Source organism: Eptatretus burgeri, chromosome 13, assembly GCF_056783735.1.
Source record: "Eptatretus burgeri isolate ZD-2024b chromosome 13, Ebu_testis_v1, whole genome shotgun sequence".
NCBI lineage: Eukaryota > Metazoa > Chordata > Myxini > Myxiniformes > Myxinidae > Eptatretus > Eptatretus burgeri.
In genome coordinates this window covers 46,990,512-47,012,745 of record NC_140973.1, presented here as the reverse complement: position 1 = coordinate 47,012,745, position 22,234 = coordinate 46,990,512, and the positions used below count along the sequence as shown (strand labels likewise).

Here is a 22,234-nt window from a genome sequence, read left to right as displayed (position 1 = left end):
TAAAGGTTGGGAAGCGGGTCCGATAAGACTCTCATGACCCGGCCGGCAAACCCGTAACTATTACACACACACACACACACACACACACACACACACACACACACACACACACACACACACACTATAGAAAGTCTGCACCCCCTTTCAAAATTTTCACCTTTTGTTGTCTTATATCCTGGAATTAAATTCCATCAAATCAGACTTTTTCCACCTTTATTTCCACATCGTAACCCACAACTTCCAAGTGAAAAACAAATTCAACAAATTTCAAAAATATTAAAAAAAAAAAAAATACAAAAACTAGAATATCTTGGTTGGATAAGTATCCAACCCCCATAATCGCAATTGTAAATTAGATCAAGTTAACCAATCACCTCAAAATCATGCACCAAGTTAATTGGCCTCCACCTGTGTTAAATTCTAGTAATTCTGATTATTTCAGAATAAAATCAGCTGTTGCAGTAAGTTTCCTCTGCTGGGTAGTGATTTTTTTTTGTATACCTTGTCAAGGCTCGTATGAAAGTTAACACACAACGCACATCAAGGGGGGGGTGGCATGAGAAGGACAAAACAGTGGGGAACAGAGACATTAGGAGATCTGTGGAAGGGAGAGGGATGGGACGGGGAACATGGGGAATAGAAGATGGACATTGCAGGGACTTTCAGGAAGGAAAGCAGGTAATTTGAAGGAGGTGGGCTTGGGTGGATTGTTGGGGTAGAAAAGATTGAGGATTTGGATGGGGGATGATAAGAGGTGGTGGTGAACAGCTGTTTTGAATGCCTGGAGGGAAGAATGGGAATGAATAGAGTGAGGGAGTTTAATCCAAAGGCGGGAAAAAAAGAGGAATGAAAGAGTGAAGGTGAGCAGTGATTCGTGATTTTGGTAGTTTTACCAGAAGGGGGTTGTTGGCGGACCTTGAGTGCCCTGCAGAAATGCGGTGGGGACAAATCGCAGAGAGAGCAGGGGGGCGAGGCTGGAGAGGAGACGGTAGAAGACAGAAAGATCACCGACGAAACTGCGGTGATTGAGTGAGAGGCCCAAAGACTCAGCTTCATTGCGGGAGATGCCAATGATCCAAAATGCCTTGGTTTCTACAGCGTGAAGCCGAGAAAGGTGGGAGGCAGGAGCACCAGCCCAGAGGGGAGAGCAGTACTCCATCAGGCTGCGGACAAAAGCTTTGTAAGTGGTCAGGAGCTCAGGTGGGCCAAGGAAGGACTTTGTACGACGGAGGATTCCCAGTCGGTGACTGGCTTTGGAGGCGAGGCTTGAAATGTGGCTTTCCCAGGAAAGGTCATGGCAGATAGTGAGACCCAGAAGCTTAAAAGAAAGGACTTATTCCAGAGGATTGTTGAGAAAGTGGGTGGGGGGGGGGGGTTTCGAAACGGTCCTTTCAAAGAGACATAATGAGAGTGTGAGATTTGTCCGGATTGAAAGACATGTTCCACGTGTTGGACCAGTTTGTGATTTTATCCAGATCAGCAGTGAGCGAAGAAGCTGCTGCTTGCCAGTCTGAGGGATGACCAATGGTACGGCAGAGGGTGGAGTCATCAGCAAAGACAGCAAAGAACATCAGCAAAGAATTTCACAGCAAAGACTCAACCATGAGCCCAAGGAGCTTTCAAAAGACCTCCGGGATAAAGTTGTGGAAAGGTACAGATCAGAGGATGGGTATAAAAATATTTCAAAGGCCTTAAATATCCCTTGGAGCACAGTCAATACAATCATTAAGAAGTGGAATGCATATGGTATCACCAAGACCCTGCCTAGATCAGGCTGTTCCTCCAAACTGGATGACTAAACAAGAAGGCTGATCAGAGAGGCCACCAAGAGGACAATGGTAACATTGAAGGAGGTACATGCCTTTATGGCAAAGACTGGTCACTGTGTGCATGTGACAACAATATCCCAAGCACTCCACAAGTCTGGCCTGTAGTCGGGTGGAAAGAACGAAGCGATTACTCAAAAAAGCCAACCTCGATTCCCATTTGAGGTATTAAAAAAAAAAAAAAAAAAAAAACACTCCAGAGATTCTGAAACGATGTGGAAAAAAGTTTTATGGTCTGACAAAACAAAGATGGAACTTTTTGGCCTCAATGCAAGACGTTACATTTGGTGCAAACCCAACACAGCACATCACCCAAAGAACACCGTCCCGACTGTAAAGCATGGCGCTGGCAGAATCATGTTACCTTGAGGTGATTGACATACTGATGTACAGACAGACAAAAGAAAAACAGATACACAGACAGAATAACAGACCAGCCAAAACCAATCCATCCATCCATTGGGACCATACTCTGTACAGAGCATCGGTGCTGCCGAAGCAGTCTCCTGGGCTATTGGGCACAATCCTGGATGAGTCACCACTCTGACACAGGACACTCAAATGGCTCAATCATCCCAGCAAGCTGGTACTCATTTTGCTGACCTCGGAAGGATGGCAGGCTGAGTCAACCCCACCGAATATTAATTCAATGATGGTGGGATTTGAACTCAGGACCCTAAGATCATAAAGCCTGCCACCCTAATCATCAAGCCAACACCAGGTATATACAAAACTATTATACTTGCGCATCTTCAGTTTCGCAAGTAACAGACAGGGGCAAAACGTAACCTCCATCCACCTTTGGTGGCAGAGGTAATGAAAGGTGGGTGTTGGAGACAGTTGATTGGAAAGAAGGTGATTAATCATTGATGACTACATTTTGATGGGGCATTCCAGTATATTGTATAACTGGAGTACTTATGAACAGGAAAAAAAAAATGGGGTTTTTTGGCAAATATATATATATATATATATATATATATTTTTTTTTGAAATGTCAAAGTTGCCAGTCTAACGTGAACACTTGGGAAGTGAACAGGCGACTGGCAACAGTCACCTAAATACATCCGTGCATGGGCAGTTATGAGGCGTCAGTGAGCAGATTTGAAGAATCACGTGACAGAAGCGGACGTATGGAGGTGACTGTACAGGCAATAGAAATGGAAAAATAAAAACGTGGATAAGAGTGCAAAATTAAACCTCAGACTTAAGGAGATGGAGAAACACTCAATTGATGAGTATGGGAAACAAGAGACAAAGCAGGAAATGCATGACAACAATGTAAAAATATAAAACTAAGAGACCACCAACCCTTTTACGGTGACCCTATCTTGGAGAATGTAATTTTTAAGTGATCCAACCAAGTGTTATGGATGAACTTGTACACACACACACACACACACACACACACACACACACACACACACACACACACACACACACACACACACACACACACACACACACACACACACACACACACATCGGTGCACCTTTACATGAATCACAAGGACATTGGAAGACAATGGACAACGTCAACAAAGCATTTGGGATTTCAACATCACAAGTTACATGCTCAGGCAGGAAGAGGAACCAAGCCAACCCAAATACATGGAAAAGGGAAAAGAAAAGAAAAGAAAAGAAAAAAAATCACAAGGTCCATAACAATCACAGAACAGGTTAAACTGCATTGTTTTATGACATTTGAACGCAACGTTCCTAACAGACCGATTGTACGTTCATAACTGCGTAAATCGACCACCAAATAAACAGAAGAGATCCTCCGAAGGAAGCCCTGTTAGCACTTCTTCATTATCGTGTTCCTCAAGGCAAAACAATGGGTGAATAAATTGGATAATATAATTAAACCAATGGGTGTTTGATAAACCAAGGCACTAAGCTCACACTGAAAAGGATGCAATTCAATTCATCGGTGACAAGCGCAGGGAATGTGAAAGAAGAGTTTGAAAAGGAATAAAGCTCAGAATAACACGAGATAAAAGCCAATTATGCCATCAGAGTGGTAACACGCAGCTAGCAATTGTCGGGGCAGTCCGACGGTTTCATTTACACAGACTGGGCTCTTTTAACAGCAAACATAGTCGGCTGCAGATTTGGGGACCTTTAGAAATGCTGCATCTCACCAGCTGTTGCTATCTCCACCACCAAAGGTTATGTTTTCATGCCGATGTCCGTTTGTCCGTCGATGAGAAGGACCTCTCTCTCTCAAAAAAGTTATGGATGGATTCGGACAAAAGTTCATGGATAGGTTGCGTATGTGACGAGAACAAGTCGATTCGATTTTGCTTAATGTTCAGATGCAGATCCGGACTATCAGTGGGATACAAAATGTAAACCGTTTAGCCTGGTGGAGGTATGCGCTCGACAGAGTGCCGTTTTAGTCCCCCCCTGTGCTGACGATTAAAATAGAAATTACACTTTTCTGGGTTAAAAAGAGGGGAAATAAAATTTAAAACAAAAAATTCTAAAAGATTTACAGTACCCATCTCAATAATCTGATCTCTCGTTCTCTCGAGTTGCCCCACTGTCAGTCGTACCCTACGTCACATTGCTCTTCCATGAGCCTCGATCTTCGGGAGAGAGACACAGAGAGAGAGAGAGAGAGAGAGAGAGAGAGAGAGAGAGAGAAGAGAGAGAGAGAGAGAGAGAGAGAGAGAGAGAGAGAGAGAGAGAGAGAGAGAGAGAGAGAGAGAGAGAGAGAGAGAGAGAGAGAGAGAGAGAGAGAGAGAGAGAGAGAGAGAGAGAGAGAGAGAGAGAGAGAGAGAGAGAGAGAGAGAGAGAGAGAGAGAGAGAGAGAGAGAGAAAAAAAAAAAAAAAAAACATGGGAGGGGGGGGAATGTGTTCTGCCTATGGAAAGAATTACAAAGTTTCATGGCAGGGACTTTGGGTCAGTGGTGTCCTGAACTCTTGCCTCATGATGCCATTAAACTAGATATCAATTCACCCACTGTGCCTGAGCATTGCCCAAGCTTCCACTTTGAATAAAAGTTTGAAATAAATCACCACCATCGATTTGTGCCTGCTATTGATTACAAAACACTTTGGTCATCAGTAGAAAGGGCTGGAACTCAAGGCAAGCAAATAAATCTACATTCCAGCTGGGAGGACACAGCGACAATGCCCAGCTGGTATACTTTGCCATTGCCCTGGAGACCAGATGGAAAGCCAAGAAATGGCCTTTTGCATTATGAAGCAACAGACGAAGGGCCAACAGACGGCCTGGCTGCATCTCCCACCGCAGTTTTGTCATTTCATTCAGCAGGTGATTGGGATAGATTCTCACAAAGACACAGTCTCTCCCCTACCCCCTCCCTTTTTTCCCCATCAGGCAAAGTAACTCGAAGGAACCATCTGCTCTCTGAACCTAACACATAGAACCCCCACCCCCAACCACTACCCCAGTCCCCTCACCCCAAAACCACTCAGCCTTTTGAAATCCCCACAAAAGTGCAAGGGGAGATACACAATTAAAAAAAAAAAAAATTTGTTTTCATCATAATTTAGATATATATATATATATATATATATATATATATATATATATATATATATATATATATATATATATATATATATATATATATAGATATATATATATATATATATATTTTTTTTGCTTCTTCTTCTTCAAGACAGCACTTTGCGGGGCGTGTTCCAAAGGGCCAGAGAGGACAACCGTTTAAACCGAACCAATTCAGTGAACATGACATGCACTTCTACAAGGACACCTATTCAGCTTGAGGGCGGTCTGACAGCACAAGGGCAGAGCCCAGTTTAGAGCGAGACGGTGCCAGTGCTGCACTGCCCATGAGAACACGATTACTACTGAACAGAGTGCAGATTCCTCATGCTGAGGTTGTGGACAGAAGTTCAGAAGTTCAGTCATGTGTAAGACCAGAAGCATTTAATGCAAAACACTCGAACATCCCTCGAATCACCAAAGAATAGAACATCTTTGGGGTGTGCTGTACTCCCTTTAAAATACATTTAAGAATGATACACACATACAGTACCATCAAAAAGTATTCACACCCCTCGACTTTTTCACATTTTGTTGTGCAACAGCGTGACTATAAAAAGGATTACATTAAAAAAAAAATTTGACACTGATTTCCACAAAATACCCCATCATAACAAAGTGAAAACAAATTTTGAGGAATTTTCACAAATTTATTAAAAATGAAAAGCTAAAATGTCTTGCATCAATAAGTACTCAACCCCCTGAGTCAATACTTTGTAGAAGCATCTTTGGCAGTGATTACAGCTTCGAGTCTTCTTGTGCATGTCTATCAGCTTTACACATCTGGATTTGGGGATTTTCTCCTATTCTTCCTTGCAGATTTGCTCAAGCTCTGTCAAATTGGATGGGGAGTGTCGGTGAACAGCAATCTTCAAGTCTTTCCACAGATTCTCAATGGGGTTCAAGTCTCGGCTTTGGCTGGGCCACTCAAGGACTTTCACATTCTTGTTCTGAAGCCATTCCAGTGTTGCTTTTGCTGTATGCTTGGGGTCATTGTTCTGTTGGAACTTAATCTTTGCCGCAGTCTTGGCAGACATGCACTGCCAACGTGTTTTGCACTCTGAAGCAGGTTCTCCTCAAGGATTTGCCTGTATTTGACTCCATTCATTGTTCCCTCTATGCTTAAAAGTCTCCCAGTCCCTGCTTCTGAAATGCATCCCCATAGCATGATGCTGCCACCGTGGTGCTACGCAGTAGGGATGGTGTTAGATGGGTGATGAGCTGTGCTCGGTTCCTACCAGACATAGTGCTTTGCATTCAGGCCAGAGTTCAATTTTCGTCTCATTAGACCGCAGAATCTTTCACCTCATGCTGTCAATCTTTCACGTGCCTTTTTGCAAACTCCAGGTGTGCTGTCATGTGCCTTTTACTCAGGAATTGCTTCCGTCTGGCTTCTCTCCCATGAAGCCTAGATTTGTGAAGTGCTGCAGAGATTGTTGTCCTTCTAGCAGGTACTCCCATCTCAGCCAAGGAACTCTGTACTTTTGTCAGAGTGGTAATGAGATTCTTGGTCACCTCTCTGACCAAGGTCCTTTTTGCCAGTTTGCTTGGACGTACAGCTCTAGGAAGAGTCTGCATCGTTCCATATTCTTTCCATTTCCTAATGATGGATTCAGACTGTGCTCTTGGGAACTTTCAACACCCTAGAAATCATTTTATACCCTTCCCCAGATCTATGCCTCCTCAAAATTCTATCTCCGAGTTCTATGGACAGTTCCTTTGACTTCATGGTGGAGTTTCTGCTCTGACATGCATTGCCAACTGTGGGACCTTGTATAGAAAGGTGTGTTTCTTTCTAAATCATGTCAAATCAATTGAATTGGCCACAGGTGGATTCCAATGAAGTTGTGGAAACATCAAGGATGATCAAAGGAAATTTGATACATTTGAGCTCAATTTGGAGCGTCAGAGCAAAGGGGTCGAATACTTAGTGGCAGGACATTTGAGCTTTTCATTTTTAATAAATTTGTAAAAATTTCGAAAACGTGTTTTCACTTTGTCGTTATTGGGTATTTTGTGTAGATCGGTGACAAAAAAATTGAAATTTAATCCATTTTATATTCAGGCTGCAACACAACAAAATGTGACAAAAGTCGAGGGGTGTGAATAATCTTTGAAGGTACTGCATGTTTAATTTCCTGGATGAAGAAAACTGCTCTTTCAAACAAGCAGAATCCACCCCCCCCCACCAAACCCTCAAAAATAATAGCATTCGACCAACAAGCAAGCTGTCATGGTTGGGTATCGCATCGTTCGTTTCACCTTAACGATTCACTGTGAAGCAAATTAATGGAATCCTCACTGCAAATTATTTTCACAAACAGAGCAAAGAAGTATGGATACAATGAGGGAAACTGTATGCAAAAAAAAAAGGCAACGCCCTGCACAAATGCTATATTGTGCAAACATGCCCGATAACAAATACAATACATAATATCAATTATAACTAGCTACCCACCTATGGCACACCTATTCCTACACCCCCCCAAACCACAGTCCACCCAAACCCAAAAGGTTCATTCAATTTAAACAAAGGAGCTCTTTGCCATGCATCAACATCCCCTTAAAATAATTTTCTTAGTGAAATAAATAAATAATATACTATGATGAACCGAAACAATGCACAATGAACGAAGCATAAATGATCTCTCCTTTGAAAACGCATCGATATATAATGAGGGATTGTTACTGGTGTGAAAAGAAGGATCCATGAAAAGCCATGAAGTCGACATCACATACATGAGATTCTTGCTCACCTCCCGCATGACACACCCAGAGACATTTGCACAGAGTCGAACCCGCACTCGTCAACATCACAGAAAGGGGCGTGTGCGTGTGTGCAAGCTCTGAATAAGAGCTGAAGGAATCATAACAACCACATTCATCTACGCAACACAGGACGTCACCACCGATACCAATGTTACAGTCACCTTTGTGTCGTCAGTCGACAGGGAATACCGTCCCAATACATCGACGCTATAATGAAAAGGCCAACGGTCCACGTTATATTACAGATGTACAGATTATTAGAACAACATGTGACAGAATTAATATAATCCTTTCTAAATCCCAAATGTGAACAGTGCATTGCTCGTCACATCCATTTAACTATTAACCAACCGATTCAAATTAATATTCAACTATTTTTGAGACCATTATTAAAGTGATTTCAGCTGCCCATAATATAAGGGCAACAACATTTACAGTACCTTTCAACCACGACAACTTTTCACCCCATCCAGAACGACAGAGGTGGAGCAGAAGCGACGGCAAAATTCTAACTGACAGCACAAAACGGCCACCCACTTAGGTCCAAGCCTGCAGTCTGGCTTCATCCAGACAACAGATGACATCCTCATGAGATGGGCATACCAATGTGCCAAAACGAAGATACAAAAACAATGCACACTACTGATAAGTAATCATAATGCATGACAAAGGAAGAAAGCCCCATACGTACGTAAACAGTTACATGGAGGTGCGAAGCGAATCAACGATATATAGGCCCCGTCCAGCCTGATCCACCGTTTAAATGCCCAACACGTTGTCTTTGTGTGGGTTGGTCCAAATCAGAAAAGACGTGCCCGTTTGGGAAGGGCCAGACAATGTGGGCGCGGCCAGACGATGAAGCTAGGAGCAAAAGGAAAAAAAAAAAAAAAAACAATAAAAGAAGAGAGAGACGACGACGACTCCTGAATTCGCAATGCCTCTCTGGACAGATTAATCGACGCATCTTCTCTCATCTAATTAGTTAGTCAATCACAGCTGATAATTGTGTAAATAGCCTTCACTGAGGAATCTAGGAGGGTTCAAGATGGACTTATCAACCTACATAAGGCCAAAAGATTTGTTGACACTTAACAGCAAAGTAAATATATTTTATGGGTATGTGGTCAAGATTTCATACATTTCTTATCATGATATATTGCTAACATTAATGTTAAAAAATGTCTTCCCTCATTGCCACCAGCAGTTTCAAAATCCACTGCATCTCAATCAGCATATATAACAGTTCGTTGGCCTAACTGGCTGAGCTTCTGTATTGCAATCTGGTCAATGGAGGTTCAAATCCCAACCCCACCATGTGAGCGATGGCAACACAACCACTGGGTCCAGTGCCACGGTCCAGTGCCCTCATAATGGCGATGCGTCTGCAGATAATGTGCATACAATTGATCGATTGATTGAAATATTGTGCAGTACAACCATGTTTTTAAAAAAATCTGTCAATCTGACTTCTGACAACAAGTTATATTTGTCCACATCTTGCAGCAAGTCTGTGAGGAGGGGGCAGAGGTTGTGTTCTTATCTTTGAGCAGTCATATCTGGGTGCCGATTTGCAGACCAGACTATAAACTGTCTGACTGGTGCTTAGCAGACAGGAAGTTTCATAACAAAGTACACCACCCCTCAGATGCAACATTCAATGCCAGTGAGGCTTGGGTGAAAGAATACATTCCCTCCATTGGAAATGGGAATCGAACCCTAAGTTCTAAATACCTGCCTGTAACGGTTCCAAGTTTCCGGAGTCGATCCCTACTATGCCTTATCTCACTTCGTCGATTGAGAATACGTTCGTTGGCTCAGCAAATTATATCAAAAGCTTCTCCTGTCATTCTTTACAAAACAGACAAAGACAAGTCCGTTTTTATGTGTGTAGTTTCAGTTGTGAAGAAAATGAGCAGATATGTACTCACAAAGTGTGTGCATGTGCATCGGATGTACTCACAAACTTCTCCTTCTGGGATCTGACAGACAGCATTAGCCGAAGTGTGTATCGAGTTTTGCGAAATTCCAAAAGCATCATATTTAATTCCAACAAAGGTACCATGGCATATTTATTAAGAGCAAATAATAAAATAAAAAACATGTTGGCAGTGATCGAGGAGCGGTCGATTACCTTGAACACCACACCGCCCGGGTAAACTGGGTTCAAAATTTTTAATCAAATTAAAAAAAAACAAATTTAAATTACAATTTTTCCAGGTTTGCATTAATTTGAATCAACTTTTCCTTCTTTTTTTTTTCTTTTTCTTCTCTCCCAGGAACATTTCCATGTTTCAGGGTGAGACAGAGACAGGCCACAGAACTAGGAATGGACATGCAGAGCCTTCTCGGAAAGCTGCCAGTACATCAACAAACATGACCTGGAGCTTCTTTGGATTTGAAAAAGAATCCGGCAAAACCGAGCGAGAGTTTTCAATCTGAAGCAAGTTTGATGTGTGCTCTGCAGCAAGAAGTTGTCTTGCATGTCGAGTAGGCTACCTCAGTGATGTATAAGCATCTGAAGACCTGGTCATTCCATCCGAGGGAAGCAAGCTCGTGGTCGTGGAATGGAAAGTCATGCTTAATGTAACCAAGATCAGTCGTCATCATCGGCAAATCAGAAACATCCACTCGTTCTTTTTATCTTTACAAGTTATTTCTTATCAAATATATAACGAAGAAAGTTTGTGCGTTCATTCGTTATGCATTCGGACCCTACAGAAACCAGTGCAACCAAGCTTTGCATGGCCTCTTCTGTCATCCAGAGGAAGGTCAAGGGCTATGGTTGAAAAAAATATATATATTTAAACCAGACAATTGGTCTTCGTCTGTGAAGAAACAATCAGATATTGTGCTAATACACTGCCTGAGTCCCCCTCCCCCTCCCCAGAAGCAATCACGTAATATTTACAAAATTGTGAAAAAAAATCGTATGTTGAGGCCATATTATGTATGCAAGCCAATAATAAAACCTGTGTATTCCCTTGGTACATTGCTCCCCTACCTCTAATCCTCCCCATCTCTGTATGATCCATCTTGCTTTTTAACTTTAATCCACCTCGTCACGAAGATCAGCACAGTCAGATGCCCGCTAGAGCACATCTGTAACTCCCAAGGGAACACTTCTGTGAAGAAATATCTTAATCCACCTTACTTGCATGATAAATACTGCCACATGGCACCAAAAAAGACCCATGATGGGCAGAAACAAATCAGATGCAAAGAGAATAGCAGCCTTCAAGTCACTTGAGACTCGAGAGCAATTCCTATTCTTCAGGTTGAGGCTTGGCTTGAGGATCAACGTGCAACACAAGCAGCCTCCAGGCCAACTGAGACGACAGAGCAGACACAGGCTCGGGTTGAGGATCAACGTGCCAGACAAGTGGCCTCCAGGGCAGCAAGTTGGGTATCCTTAGAAGGTGAAGCATTTTGATAAAAGTCCAAATGTGTTTTGCAATACCTAAGATTGCTAAGTCAAACAAAACCACAAGGCAAACATTCCCCAATTTGTCATCCAGGAAATATTTCAATACATATTACATTGAATTTTCCAGGGCAATGCCAGGTACTTCAGCGAGTATATTGTAGTTTATCAAGTTATTTTTTCTTTATTCCTTTCGCCACCGAATATGGATGGAGGTTATGTTTTCACCCATTTGGCTGTGTGCAGGATATCTCAAAATGTTATTGATGGATTCGGACAAAACGAGTTGAGTAGGTTAGGTGTGCGTGGTGAAAAAGGATCACATAGATTAGATTGTGGTGAAAAATCGGAATCGAGACAGCAGTTTAGAATTGGAATCGATTCTCAAATTTTAAGAATCTCCCAAGCCTAATGCCTGGTGTCCCATCTGCCAACATTAGTTGGTCGACGTTAAAGATCCCATGGTGTCCTTCACAAAGAGTAGGTGAGTTGCTGTTGGCACCATGAATAAATTACAAATTCCTGCCGAAACAACCTTCATTCGAATGTCAGGGATGGCTATCTAGTTCGTGAAAGAGTGCCAAAAAGCAACCCCAAAAGAAGGCAGCAGTAGTCACATCCTGAAGCGAGCCAACAAGCTGTCATTTTGAAAAATGTCTCCCAAAGTAATTGCCATAAAATTACAGCAAAGAATCATTGACACTCTAAAAGCACATGAACTGTTATTTTGAAGATAATATTATGTCCATTACATTCATTATCCAAATATGTACAGATAAAACCCCCTGAGTGAAAACCATTTTGATCTTACGTTCATTATGCTCAAGCTACCACAATATTATATATACGTATATTACAGTGTTTGACAATGCCGAGAGGACGGTGACCACAGTTATTACAAAACAGTAATTTATATGATACACTTTAGGTGGTTTGACCATGTGATAAGCAAGCCAAAGCCAAGTTGGCAACCTGCATTACATGGGTCCCATTTGGTTGGAATTGCTCAGAGAAATGACATTATCCATCCAGCGTATCACTCTCAATTCATCACTTTCAACAATACCCGGCAGCTCTTCAAGCATCATGACTTCCATCTTCAACTGAAATTGTACAGTCCATTCACAGACTTAAGAAATATCCAAATAGTCAATGTACCACCTTATCCGGTAAGAGAGGCGAGAAGCATGCTTAAAGAGTCGGAGATTCCTCGAGTCGCCTACATACACGTGGGGGCAGGATTTCAACCTGTCTACACAAAAACAACATGGTTAAAGTTATTTGACGGAAAATATCACAAAGTGCCGCCGTTGCGGGCCTTACCCTTCATTGGAGCAAAAGGGCCTCAGCCTTATTTTTTTTCCTCCGAGAAAGGACAAGGCCGGAAAGGTCAGAGTGCTCTGTGCTCTTTTACGGTGGATAACTTTAACCATTTTATTCTCGTGTTTTTAATGCAGACCGCTAACTTATTGCTGGAATTATAACTGTTTTTATTTGCAAGTATCGAACCTCACAAGAGGTTATTGCACTCCGATTCAACAACCTGCTGGCCTTCATGACATGATACTCATTATTTCACATCCACATTTCTCATTTAGTTATAACTGTGAACCTTTCTTCGACATCTTAAAATGTTATTGTTGCCACATTTGTAAATATACGGACCTCAGAATTGAGAGCCTTAGTCATATTGAGCACTTCACTGAAGGAAGGGCTTCTGCACAATACGATGTAAATCTGGCTTGGTACTGCATTGGTACCCTGAACATAGTCCCGATTCATACCTCTCTCGAAACTGCCATAGGTGGGTTAGAAGGATAGCTCAGAAGAGGAGTACTCGCCTTTGAGCCATCATAATCTGGGTTTTACTCCTGGCCTAACTATAAACAGTAACCCTGGTGCTTCGTGGGCAGGGTGTTACATCAACAAATGTGTTGTCCTTCGGAGGGGCATAAAACTAGCTGCTCCATCAAGCATTCACATTGTGAAGGTTAAACGTCCCATGGTACATTACAAATAGTATGGCATTGTGCCAGTACCCGGATAAATTCCAAATTCCTTTCCTGCAATGGGGTCACGACGACATGTCCATGGTTAATTCTTCGGGTTGAAAAGATTCGCAACTCGCAACAGCAGCTGCGCACGCGCACGACAACTCCATTAAGTTCACCTGACCATAAACACAGCTACTGTAAAGACCTTAACACAAACAAACAAAATATTCACCAATTATAAAAATAAATAACACAATATGGGACAATTTTCAGCACGACACTGAAGCATTCAAACAACTCAACACGAACAACATCACCACCAATATTGACACCAACATCAAATAGTTCAATATGATCATCACAACCGCACCTACCAAATACATTCCATGAAGGGCAATATCAAACGAGAGCGAAGTCGATAACGTGTCATCGCAAATGCCTGCGCTTGCCACAAAAGGTAAAGTTGAAAGATGGAAAAAAAGTTCCATCACGAATGATGAAATATCAAATTTTGAGTTTTATTTATTTTCTCTCTCTTTTGATCCCTGTGACTCCAAGTCCCCACCCCCTGGAGGCATGAACGGTCTGGGAGGGGTGGTCAAATCAGTAGAGAAATTGTTACACATTTCATGAGTCTCCCAATGTTGATTACATATATACAGTTTCATTTCAAAATGTTTACAAATGTGTCCACAATTGCATTTCTTGGTATTTGACCTTTTGACCCAACCCCAGGGCCCCAAAAATGACATTGCTCTCACACCTTCTGGCCATGTGATCATAACTACCAAGTTTGGTGAATTTCTACATAACCGTTTAGGAGGAGATAGTGTGAAGGACAGACAGACAGATGCCAATTAATATCCCCCCTCCCCCCAACTTTTATCTTTTAAGCATGTGGATAAAAATACAGTCCCAATTACACAGCAGAAATCACACAACTCATTAGAAAACGAGACAACCTAAAATGCAACACACCAACACCGAAAGCACCGGACATAGCAGAAAAGATTCAAACACCAAACAAAAAACAAAATATTAATAAAAGAAATTGTTTTTTGTGGAAGGCACTCCTTTCTACACATGAGACCACTCAACCAATATCAAGCACTTGTACAAAATCATAAACAGCATCACCAACTCCGACAGCGGCATAACACCCTCACATGCAGCCATAACTCCCACAGACAACATGCCATCAGAGAAACAACAGAGCTCACGTCATCATATCAGGGGTTCCCAACCTGTGGTACGCGTACCACAGGTGGTACATTTGGACTTTCTCGGTGGTACGCGGCAGCGTGCTTTTTTTTTTTTTAACTTCTCTCATGCAGCTCGTGCACAATAATTAAATTTATATCGAAAGCGGCTGTACACCGACAGCTGTTTGTTGTCGGCCATTGTGCACAAGTCTTATTATTTGTTTTGTCTCTACACGCCACACTGTCATCATTGCTTATTGCCTGGCTTATTGTTACCATTATCGTTCATCAGCATCATGTCAATGCGAAAATATTCGGAGAGTTATCTCAAGTTAGGCTTCACTTCCATCCAAAAAGGTGAATTAGAAGCTCTACAATGTGCGATTTGTGGAAAAGTTCTCGACAATCAATCTATGAAGCCAAGTCTATTGAAGCGCCATTTTGATTCTGTTCATCCTGAACACAGCGACAAGGACCATGATTTTTTTTCGTCGGAAGGAAAATGCCATGAAAAGAGCATGCTTCGATGGCAGCGGCAGTTTTCAACAGCAGTCCATGGCAGCCGTAAAGGCATCCTACTTAGTTGCACTGCGAATTGCAGAACAGAAAAAACATCACACTATCTGTGAAAGCCTCATCCTTCCCACCACAAAGGATATCGTACGTCTCATGCTGAGAGAACAAAGCGCCAAGAAGCTCAATTCTCTTTCGTTGTCAAACAACACAGTTCAGAGGCGCATTGAAGAAATGTCAGCCAATATTCGTGACCAGGTGGTGGCAGACATCAAGGCATCTCCATGCGGATTTTCTATGCAATTGGATGAGTCAACTGACATGGCAAATTGTGCCCAACTGTTAGCGTTCGTTCGGTACGTGCATAAAGCCAAGTTCAAGGATGAAATACTATTTTTCCGCCCGCTTAAAACCACAACGAAAGCAAAGGACATTTTCGAAGAGGTGTCTTCCGTCTTTGATCAAGTTGGGCTGTCATGGGTTGATCTGAAAGGATGTACTACAGATGATGCTCCAGCTATGTTGGGGTGCAGATCAGGTTTCCAAACGCTTGTGAAGGCAGTTTCTCCTGAAGTGTGCGGCCTACACTGTACGCTCCACCGTCACGCACTCGCAGCCAAGGCGCTCCCCAAGCCATTTGCTGACGTTCTCTCAACCATGATCAAAATTGTGAACCATGTGAAATCCCAGGCTCTCAATTCGCGACTTTTCAAGAAACTTCGCGAGGATTTCGACTCCGACCATAAAGTTCTCTTATTCCACACTGAGGTGAGATGGTTATCCCATGGAAATATGGCGGAGCGCGTGTTTGAACTGCGAGCTGAGCTTCGTGAATTCTTCGAAAATGATGGAAAACCAAAGACTGTCGATTTCGTCGCTGCTTTGAACGACCTCGACTGGGCATTGCACCTGGCTTATTTGGTCGACATTTTCTCTCAGTTAAATACCCTGAATAGTCCAGCAGCATAGTCTGATATTTCAGATCAATTGTTCAAATTTGCATAAAAGCACCAAAATTGGTACACATATAGAATAATGTATTCCGAACAATTCTAGATATGGAGCCACCCGAGATTGTGCCTTGGTCAGCCAAAGTCTGTATGGCCAAAGCTCTCCAAGGCAAAATCTCAGGTGGCTCCATATCTAGAATTGTTTGGAATACATTATTCTACATGTGTACCAATTTTGGTGCTTTTATGCAAATTTGAACAATTAGTTTGCTATGCTGCAGTACAAGAACAAGTCTCTTCAGGGGACTGGCACGACTATCATTGACTTCATAGACAAGGTCAAGGGATTTCAGGAAAAACTCCGTCTGTGGAAGACGAATGTCGAAGCGGGAGTGGTGGTCATGTTTTCTTGCACGGCCAATATTCTTCAGAAGCGTGAAAAGAATCCCCCAAGGGAGTTCACACAACTGGTAAATTGGATGAGGAATTAAATTCCTATTTTCGGGATCTCAAGGAACTGGATCTGAAAATGATTCGCAACCCATTTCGCATGAATGCATTGGATTTGCCACCTAGAACAGGACTGCAGGAAAGCTTGATTGATCTCCAGAACGACTCCACAGCCCGAGATCAGTTTGACGATATGAATCTTGTGGACTTCTGGTGTGGAATGTTGGGGTCTTACCCTAAGCTAGTTGCCCTGGATGTTCATTCGCTCATAGTATTCCCATCTACATGGCTGTGTGAAGCTGGGTTCTCGTCAGTCGTTATTCTAAAAACAAAACAAAGATCCCTACTGGATGGTGAACATGATGGTCGGTGCGCTTTATCCAAAACAAAGCCTGACATCGACCTGCTTGTGAGCAAGTAGGCTCAACCATCCCATTGACTGGACATTTTACACAATCAAAAAGGTACTTACTGTATCATTGTTTTGTTCAGATCAGATTGCTCAATGTCATAGTTGTGAATTGTTAGTATTGTTTAACTCCCCATTGTCGTATCTGTATCGCAAATAAACACTATTTTAGGTGAATTTTGGAACAGTGGTACTTGGTGGGACCACGAACATGTGAAATGGTACCCCAGTAAAAAAAAAAAAAGGTTGGGAACCCCTGTCATAGATCATCATAGATCAATACCCAAGCACAAATCACAGAGAACACACAAAGAGGAAAGTACTACAAAACCCAAACTCGGCTAACTTTACAACACAATCAATCATTCACAACCTTTCAAACAACAACAAAAAAAACCATCAAAACTTCACAGGCTCGCGGCCCTCACAACATCTCCAGTTTACATTTAAAACACCTTGGGGACCACACTGCATACATCAGCCTTTAAAAATATACCGCAAGCAACTTCTACTTCCAACACTCGAGAACTTCCCAAATTTGGAAACTCGGCAATCATTACCCTCCATAACCAAGCAAAGAACCCACCAAAGCAGCCTCCGACAGACCGATCACATTACTTTGCAGACCCTCCAAAGTTACAAAACACCGAATACTTACTCTCAAACCCTAACGGCCCACTCACATCCCCAACATGGATTCAAACCAAGCCACTGCATGACCAATCTCCTCACAAAACACCCCTGATGGCATAAACAGTAAGAATCCACCAAGACGCACTATTTTCACTACAATAGACATTTGATGTACTGATAAAACTCTTTCTCACAAATAACATACTCAATGCAAACGTGAAGAACACCAAACGCTGGCTGGCCAACTACCTATCATGCAGATAGTCATACGTAATTTTTAACGGAAAGTCATCATACGCCATGATGGTTTCCAAACTGAGTCCCTCACACTCTTTAATCTGTTCATACAAAACATTGCACAACCACCCGAGAACAGACAAATGGTCTCATATGCAGACGATATAACCATTACCTCGACTCAATGCAACATCAACACTGCCAGAGCACAACTTCAACCCTTGCTCAGCACCCTACAAACCTGGCTCACCATCAACAGACTGAAAGTCACCCCCCTCAAAACCAACACTCACTCTTTTAACAAATTATACCAAGGAACATAGTGCTTCACCACACCACACCACACACAAAACTACTCGGCATCACTTTTAACATATCCATGTCATTCTCGGATCACATCACAAACATTATAAACATGCACACCCAGGCACTCACAGTCACTGACTGGACACCACAAAGAAACATTAATATACAAACAGTACATTCGATCAGTAATCGACAACACCAGCTCATCTTGGGCCTCCAACCTATCAAACATGCATCTCAACACCATACAGACCATACAAAACAAAGCCCTTTGCATCATCACAGGATGCGCATCAACAACACCCATCGAGCACCAACAAACAGAGATAACAATGTTAAAAATGAAAGACCACTTGGACACGAGGTGTGCAGTTCCGTGGAGTTGCAAGAGCCAACCATAATTACCCTTGTCACATGTCCAACCACCCACAGACCCCTAGACACATTAAGACTACACGACAAAGACACTACAATGACATCCTTCAAAACAATTCTCCACCGATCAATGACAACTCCAAAAAACACATCCAACACACATCACCATTAAAGCAATCAACAACCTGGGCCCAAACAGAATATTGGGCACTAAGCACCCGTCCATTGACACAGAAATTAATCCCCAGGTCTGATAGTGTTCACCTTTTGCAATTCACACCAAAACTGTGGACACCACCCACAGCTTTAACAGTACCAACATACACTCAACGGCATCACCGACGACACCTGCAACCTCTGCCAGGCCACCCCACGCACAATAAAACACATTATGGAAGACTGCACGACCCTGGCTCCACAAAGGCAAGAGCACACCATCTTAGATGTGAGGGATGTCTGGGTCACTCCCGGGAGATCGGGTGGCTATCTCCATGCCACATGCCTATTTGAGCAAAACTTGTTGGAGCTACTCCACAGCAATTACATGTTTATAAAAGATCCTTTTTCATACATTTTACATCCTCATTTACACTCATAGATAGATATGCAATGCGTTTGTGACGTACAACATGCCGTCCTTTGATTAAACCCATCAGCAAATCGATGGGGACAAACATCGAGTCGTCTCTTACTAAAAGGAGAAGCATCCATCTGTATGTCTAACGCTTCATGATGCCCACTACCGAAAGTGGACGGATGTTATCATTTTCACCCCTGTGTTTGTCAGTCTGTGAGCAGGATCTCTCAAAAAAGTATGGACGGATTTGGATGAAGCTTTATGGACAGGTGTGTGTCAAGGTCGAATTAATTAGATTTTGGTGAAGATTCCAGATCCAGACACTAGAACTTTTAAAAGTGATTCTTCGCCATTGAGAGATGGGACCAAAAACAATATACTGTTTCGTATGGTATTTCAAAAACTTTAAATCCCTGCAATGCACATCATCATCACCACCAGCTCAACAATTCCCAAAACCCTCTCCAGGTCAGGTCAGGTATGGGAGCATGTGCCAGAACAGCGCGTCGCTGCGTCCACTTTCCGCCGGTACTCCAGGGGCCTCAGTCTGGCCATCCCCCAGGCAGATGTCAGGCCCATCCCCATCTCCTTGAGATGATGGTCAACCTGCTGCAACCACGAGGAACGTGGTCGGCCCACTGGCCTCCTCCACTCATAAGACTCCCCCGCTGAGAGAATCTGGTGAGCAGGATCAGCGTCAGGAAAACGAGCCACATGTCCATGCAGCCGCAACTGACGCTCGCTGATTATGCAGGTAACAAATCTCATCCGAGTCTCTCTCAGCAACCGCTCGTTGGACACAAAATCCGACCAGCGATAGCCAAGGATTCTCCGAAGAGACCTGGTACCAAAGGAATTAAGTCTCCGTCTCAGATCCTTGGTCAGAGTCCAAGTCTCGCATCCATAGAGCAAGAATGGAAGTACCAAGAACCTGAAGACTTGGACTTTCGTCCTCCCGCACAGGTACCGGCAGCGCCACACCCCATGATCCAGTGAATCCATGACTCCCCAGGCCCGACCCAGATGTCTATTGACCTCTGACTCACAGCCAGCAGAGACATGAATATCACTGCCAAGGTAAGTGAATCTCTCCACGACCTCAACATCCTCACCACAATCACAGGCACAGACAGGACAGCAGCATCCAAGATGTCACCGAAAGCCTGGATCTTAGTTCTGACCCAAGAAACCCGTAATCCCAGCGGCTCCGACTCTTCATTCAGCACCTTGAGGGCCCCCAAAAGGATATATAAAGTGTCCGCAAAGATGACTGCATCATCTGAAAAATCAAGGTCCGAGATCTTGACATTCCCAAACGATGCACCGCAGCTTGATCTCTCTGACATCCTCCCGAAAATCCAGTCCATACAAGTGCTGAAAAGTGTGGGGGCGAGTACACACCCCTGACTAACTCCAGTAACAAATGGAAATAAGTCAGAGATGGTACCACCACACTTCACAGCACTCTCAGTACCAGAGTAGAGTTCAGACATCAGATCGATCAGTTTTGGTGGCACCCCACGAAGACCAAGAATCCTCCAGAGGACATCCCGATTCACTGAATCGAACGCTTTACAGAGATCAACATAGGCTGCAAGCAGCCCCTGCCGAAACTCTCGTCTGCATTCGGTGAGGACCCGAAGAGCAAGGATACGGTCAATCGTTGACCTCTTTGGTGTAAAGCCTGACTGCTCTGGACGCTGGTGCTCAAGCAGATGGTGGCGAACCCTATCAAGAATTATCCGAGCAAAGACCTTGCCCGGCACTGAGAGGAGCGTCACCCCTCGGTAGTTGTTGCAGTCTTGGCAATCACCCTTCCCTTTCCAGAGAGGAACAACAAGGCCCCTCTTCCAGTCAGTTGGGATGATGCCTGTGTTCCAGGCAGAGCACAAAACTGCATACAATGACACGAGTGCAGCATTTCCACCAGCCTTGAGAAGTTCAGCATGGATGCCACAGATCCCAGGAACTTTGCCCCGTTTCAACCGGTTCACCGCAGCCCATATTTCCACAAGCGAAGGTGGACCACAGGTGATTCGAGGGTCAGCAACAGGGATTGTAACACCCTTGACGTCCAACTCGACAGCTGGGGGATCAGCCCGGTACAACCGCTCAAAGTAACCGGCCCAGCGGGCCTTCACTTCAGACTCCTCTGTCAAGAGCCTACCTCTCTCTGCTCTAACTGCAGTGCTCCGAGGGATGGGCTTGGATGAACGCAATGCGCGAATTCCCCTGTAAGCGGGACGAGAATCCCTGTCCACAGGTGATGCTCTACCCCCTCACAGATTCCTCGCACATAGGCCTCCTTGTCCACCCTCAGTGCACGTACAGTTTGATGCCTCAGCTCCCTGAAAAGCTCAGCTCTGAGACTCTGGTCAATGGTATCCAGTGTCCCTTGAGACAAAATTCTTCTTTGCCCTGCGGTGAGTTCCAAGACATCCACCAGCAACATCAAGGACGGTGGTCTTGAAGGCGCTCCACAACTCTTCAAGAGCCCCCAAAGCACCCAGACCCCTCCAAGTGTCCACTCAGCCTGTTCGCAAGCTCCTCAGCTACTCTCTCATCCCTGAGCTTGCAAACATCCAGCCGAGGCTGGGATGGTACCATTCTCCAGGATTTAAGGTGTAGCTTTAGAGTTCCTACAACAAGCCTGTGGTGAGTATTGAGGAACTGAGCACTCCGGTAGACCATGCAGTTCTGGATCATCCTCCAGCGACCGTCAATGAGGACATGGTCAATCTCCTTTGCCACACCGCCAGCATTGAAATACCAAGTCCAGCGATGAGCTTGTGGGCGCTGAAACCATGAACCAGCCACCCTAAGTCCATGACTTCTTGCAAAGTCAAGGTACTTCGTGCTATTCTGGTTCATAGTTCCTGACCCATGGGGACCAACACACATTTCATAACCATCCCTATCAGTTCCAGTCGATGCATTGAAATCCCCCAAGACTAGAAGTGTATCTCGTCTGGGGCACTGATCAACCACAGACTCGAGCGTGGCGTAGAATGCATCCTTCACGGTGAGATCA

The 22,234-nt window shown here is 43.6% G+C and overlaps 1 protein-coding gene across 12 annotated transcripts in view; it reads right to left on the bottom strand.

Moving 5' to 3' along the window:
- The window catches only part of LOC147014407 (E3 ubiquitin-protein ligase pellino homolog 1-like), a 96,271-nt gene that overhangs the window by 63,758 nt on the left and 10,279 nt on the right, over nt 1-22,234 (bottom strand). For 3 of the 12 annotated variants that reach the window (XR_015050756.1, XM_085852332.1, XM_085852333.1), the window contains exon 1: nt 13,926-13,996. The exons of 6 other annotated variants lie outside the window; for them this stretch is intronic. Coding sequence is in view for 2 of the 6 variants with exons in the window: in XM_085852332.1 (XP_085708458.1) it covers nt 13,926-13,981 (56 nt within the window). In the remaining 4 variants the exon portion in view is untranslated. Of the gene's footprint in view, nt 1-8,576; nt 8,690-8,827; nt 8,998-13,925; nt 13,997-22,234 lie in introns of those variants that run through there. 3 more of the 12 variants (XM_085852336.1, XM_085852340.1, XM_085852339.1) reach the window with 2 other exon arrangements.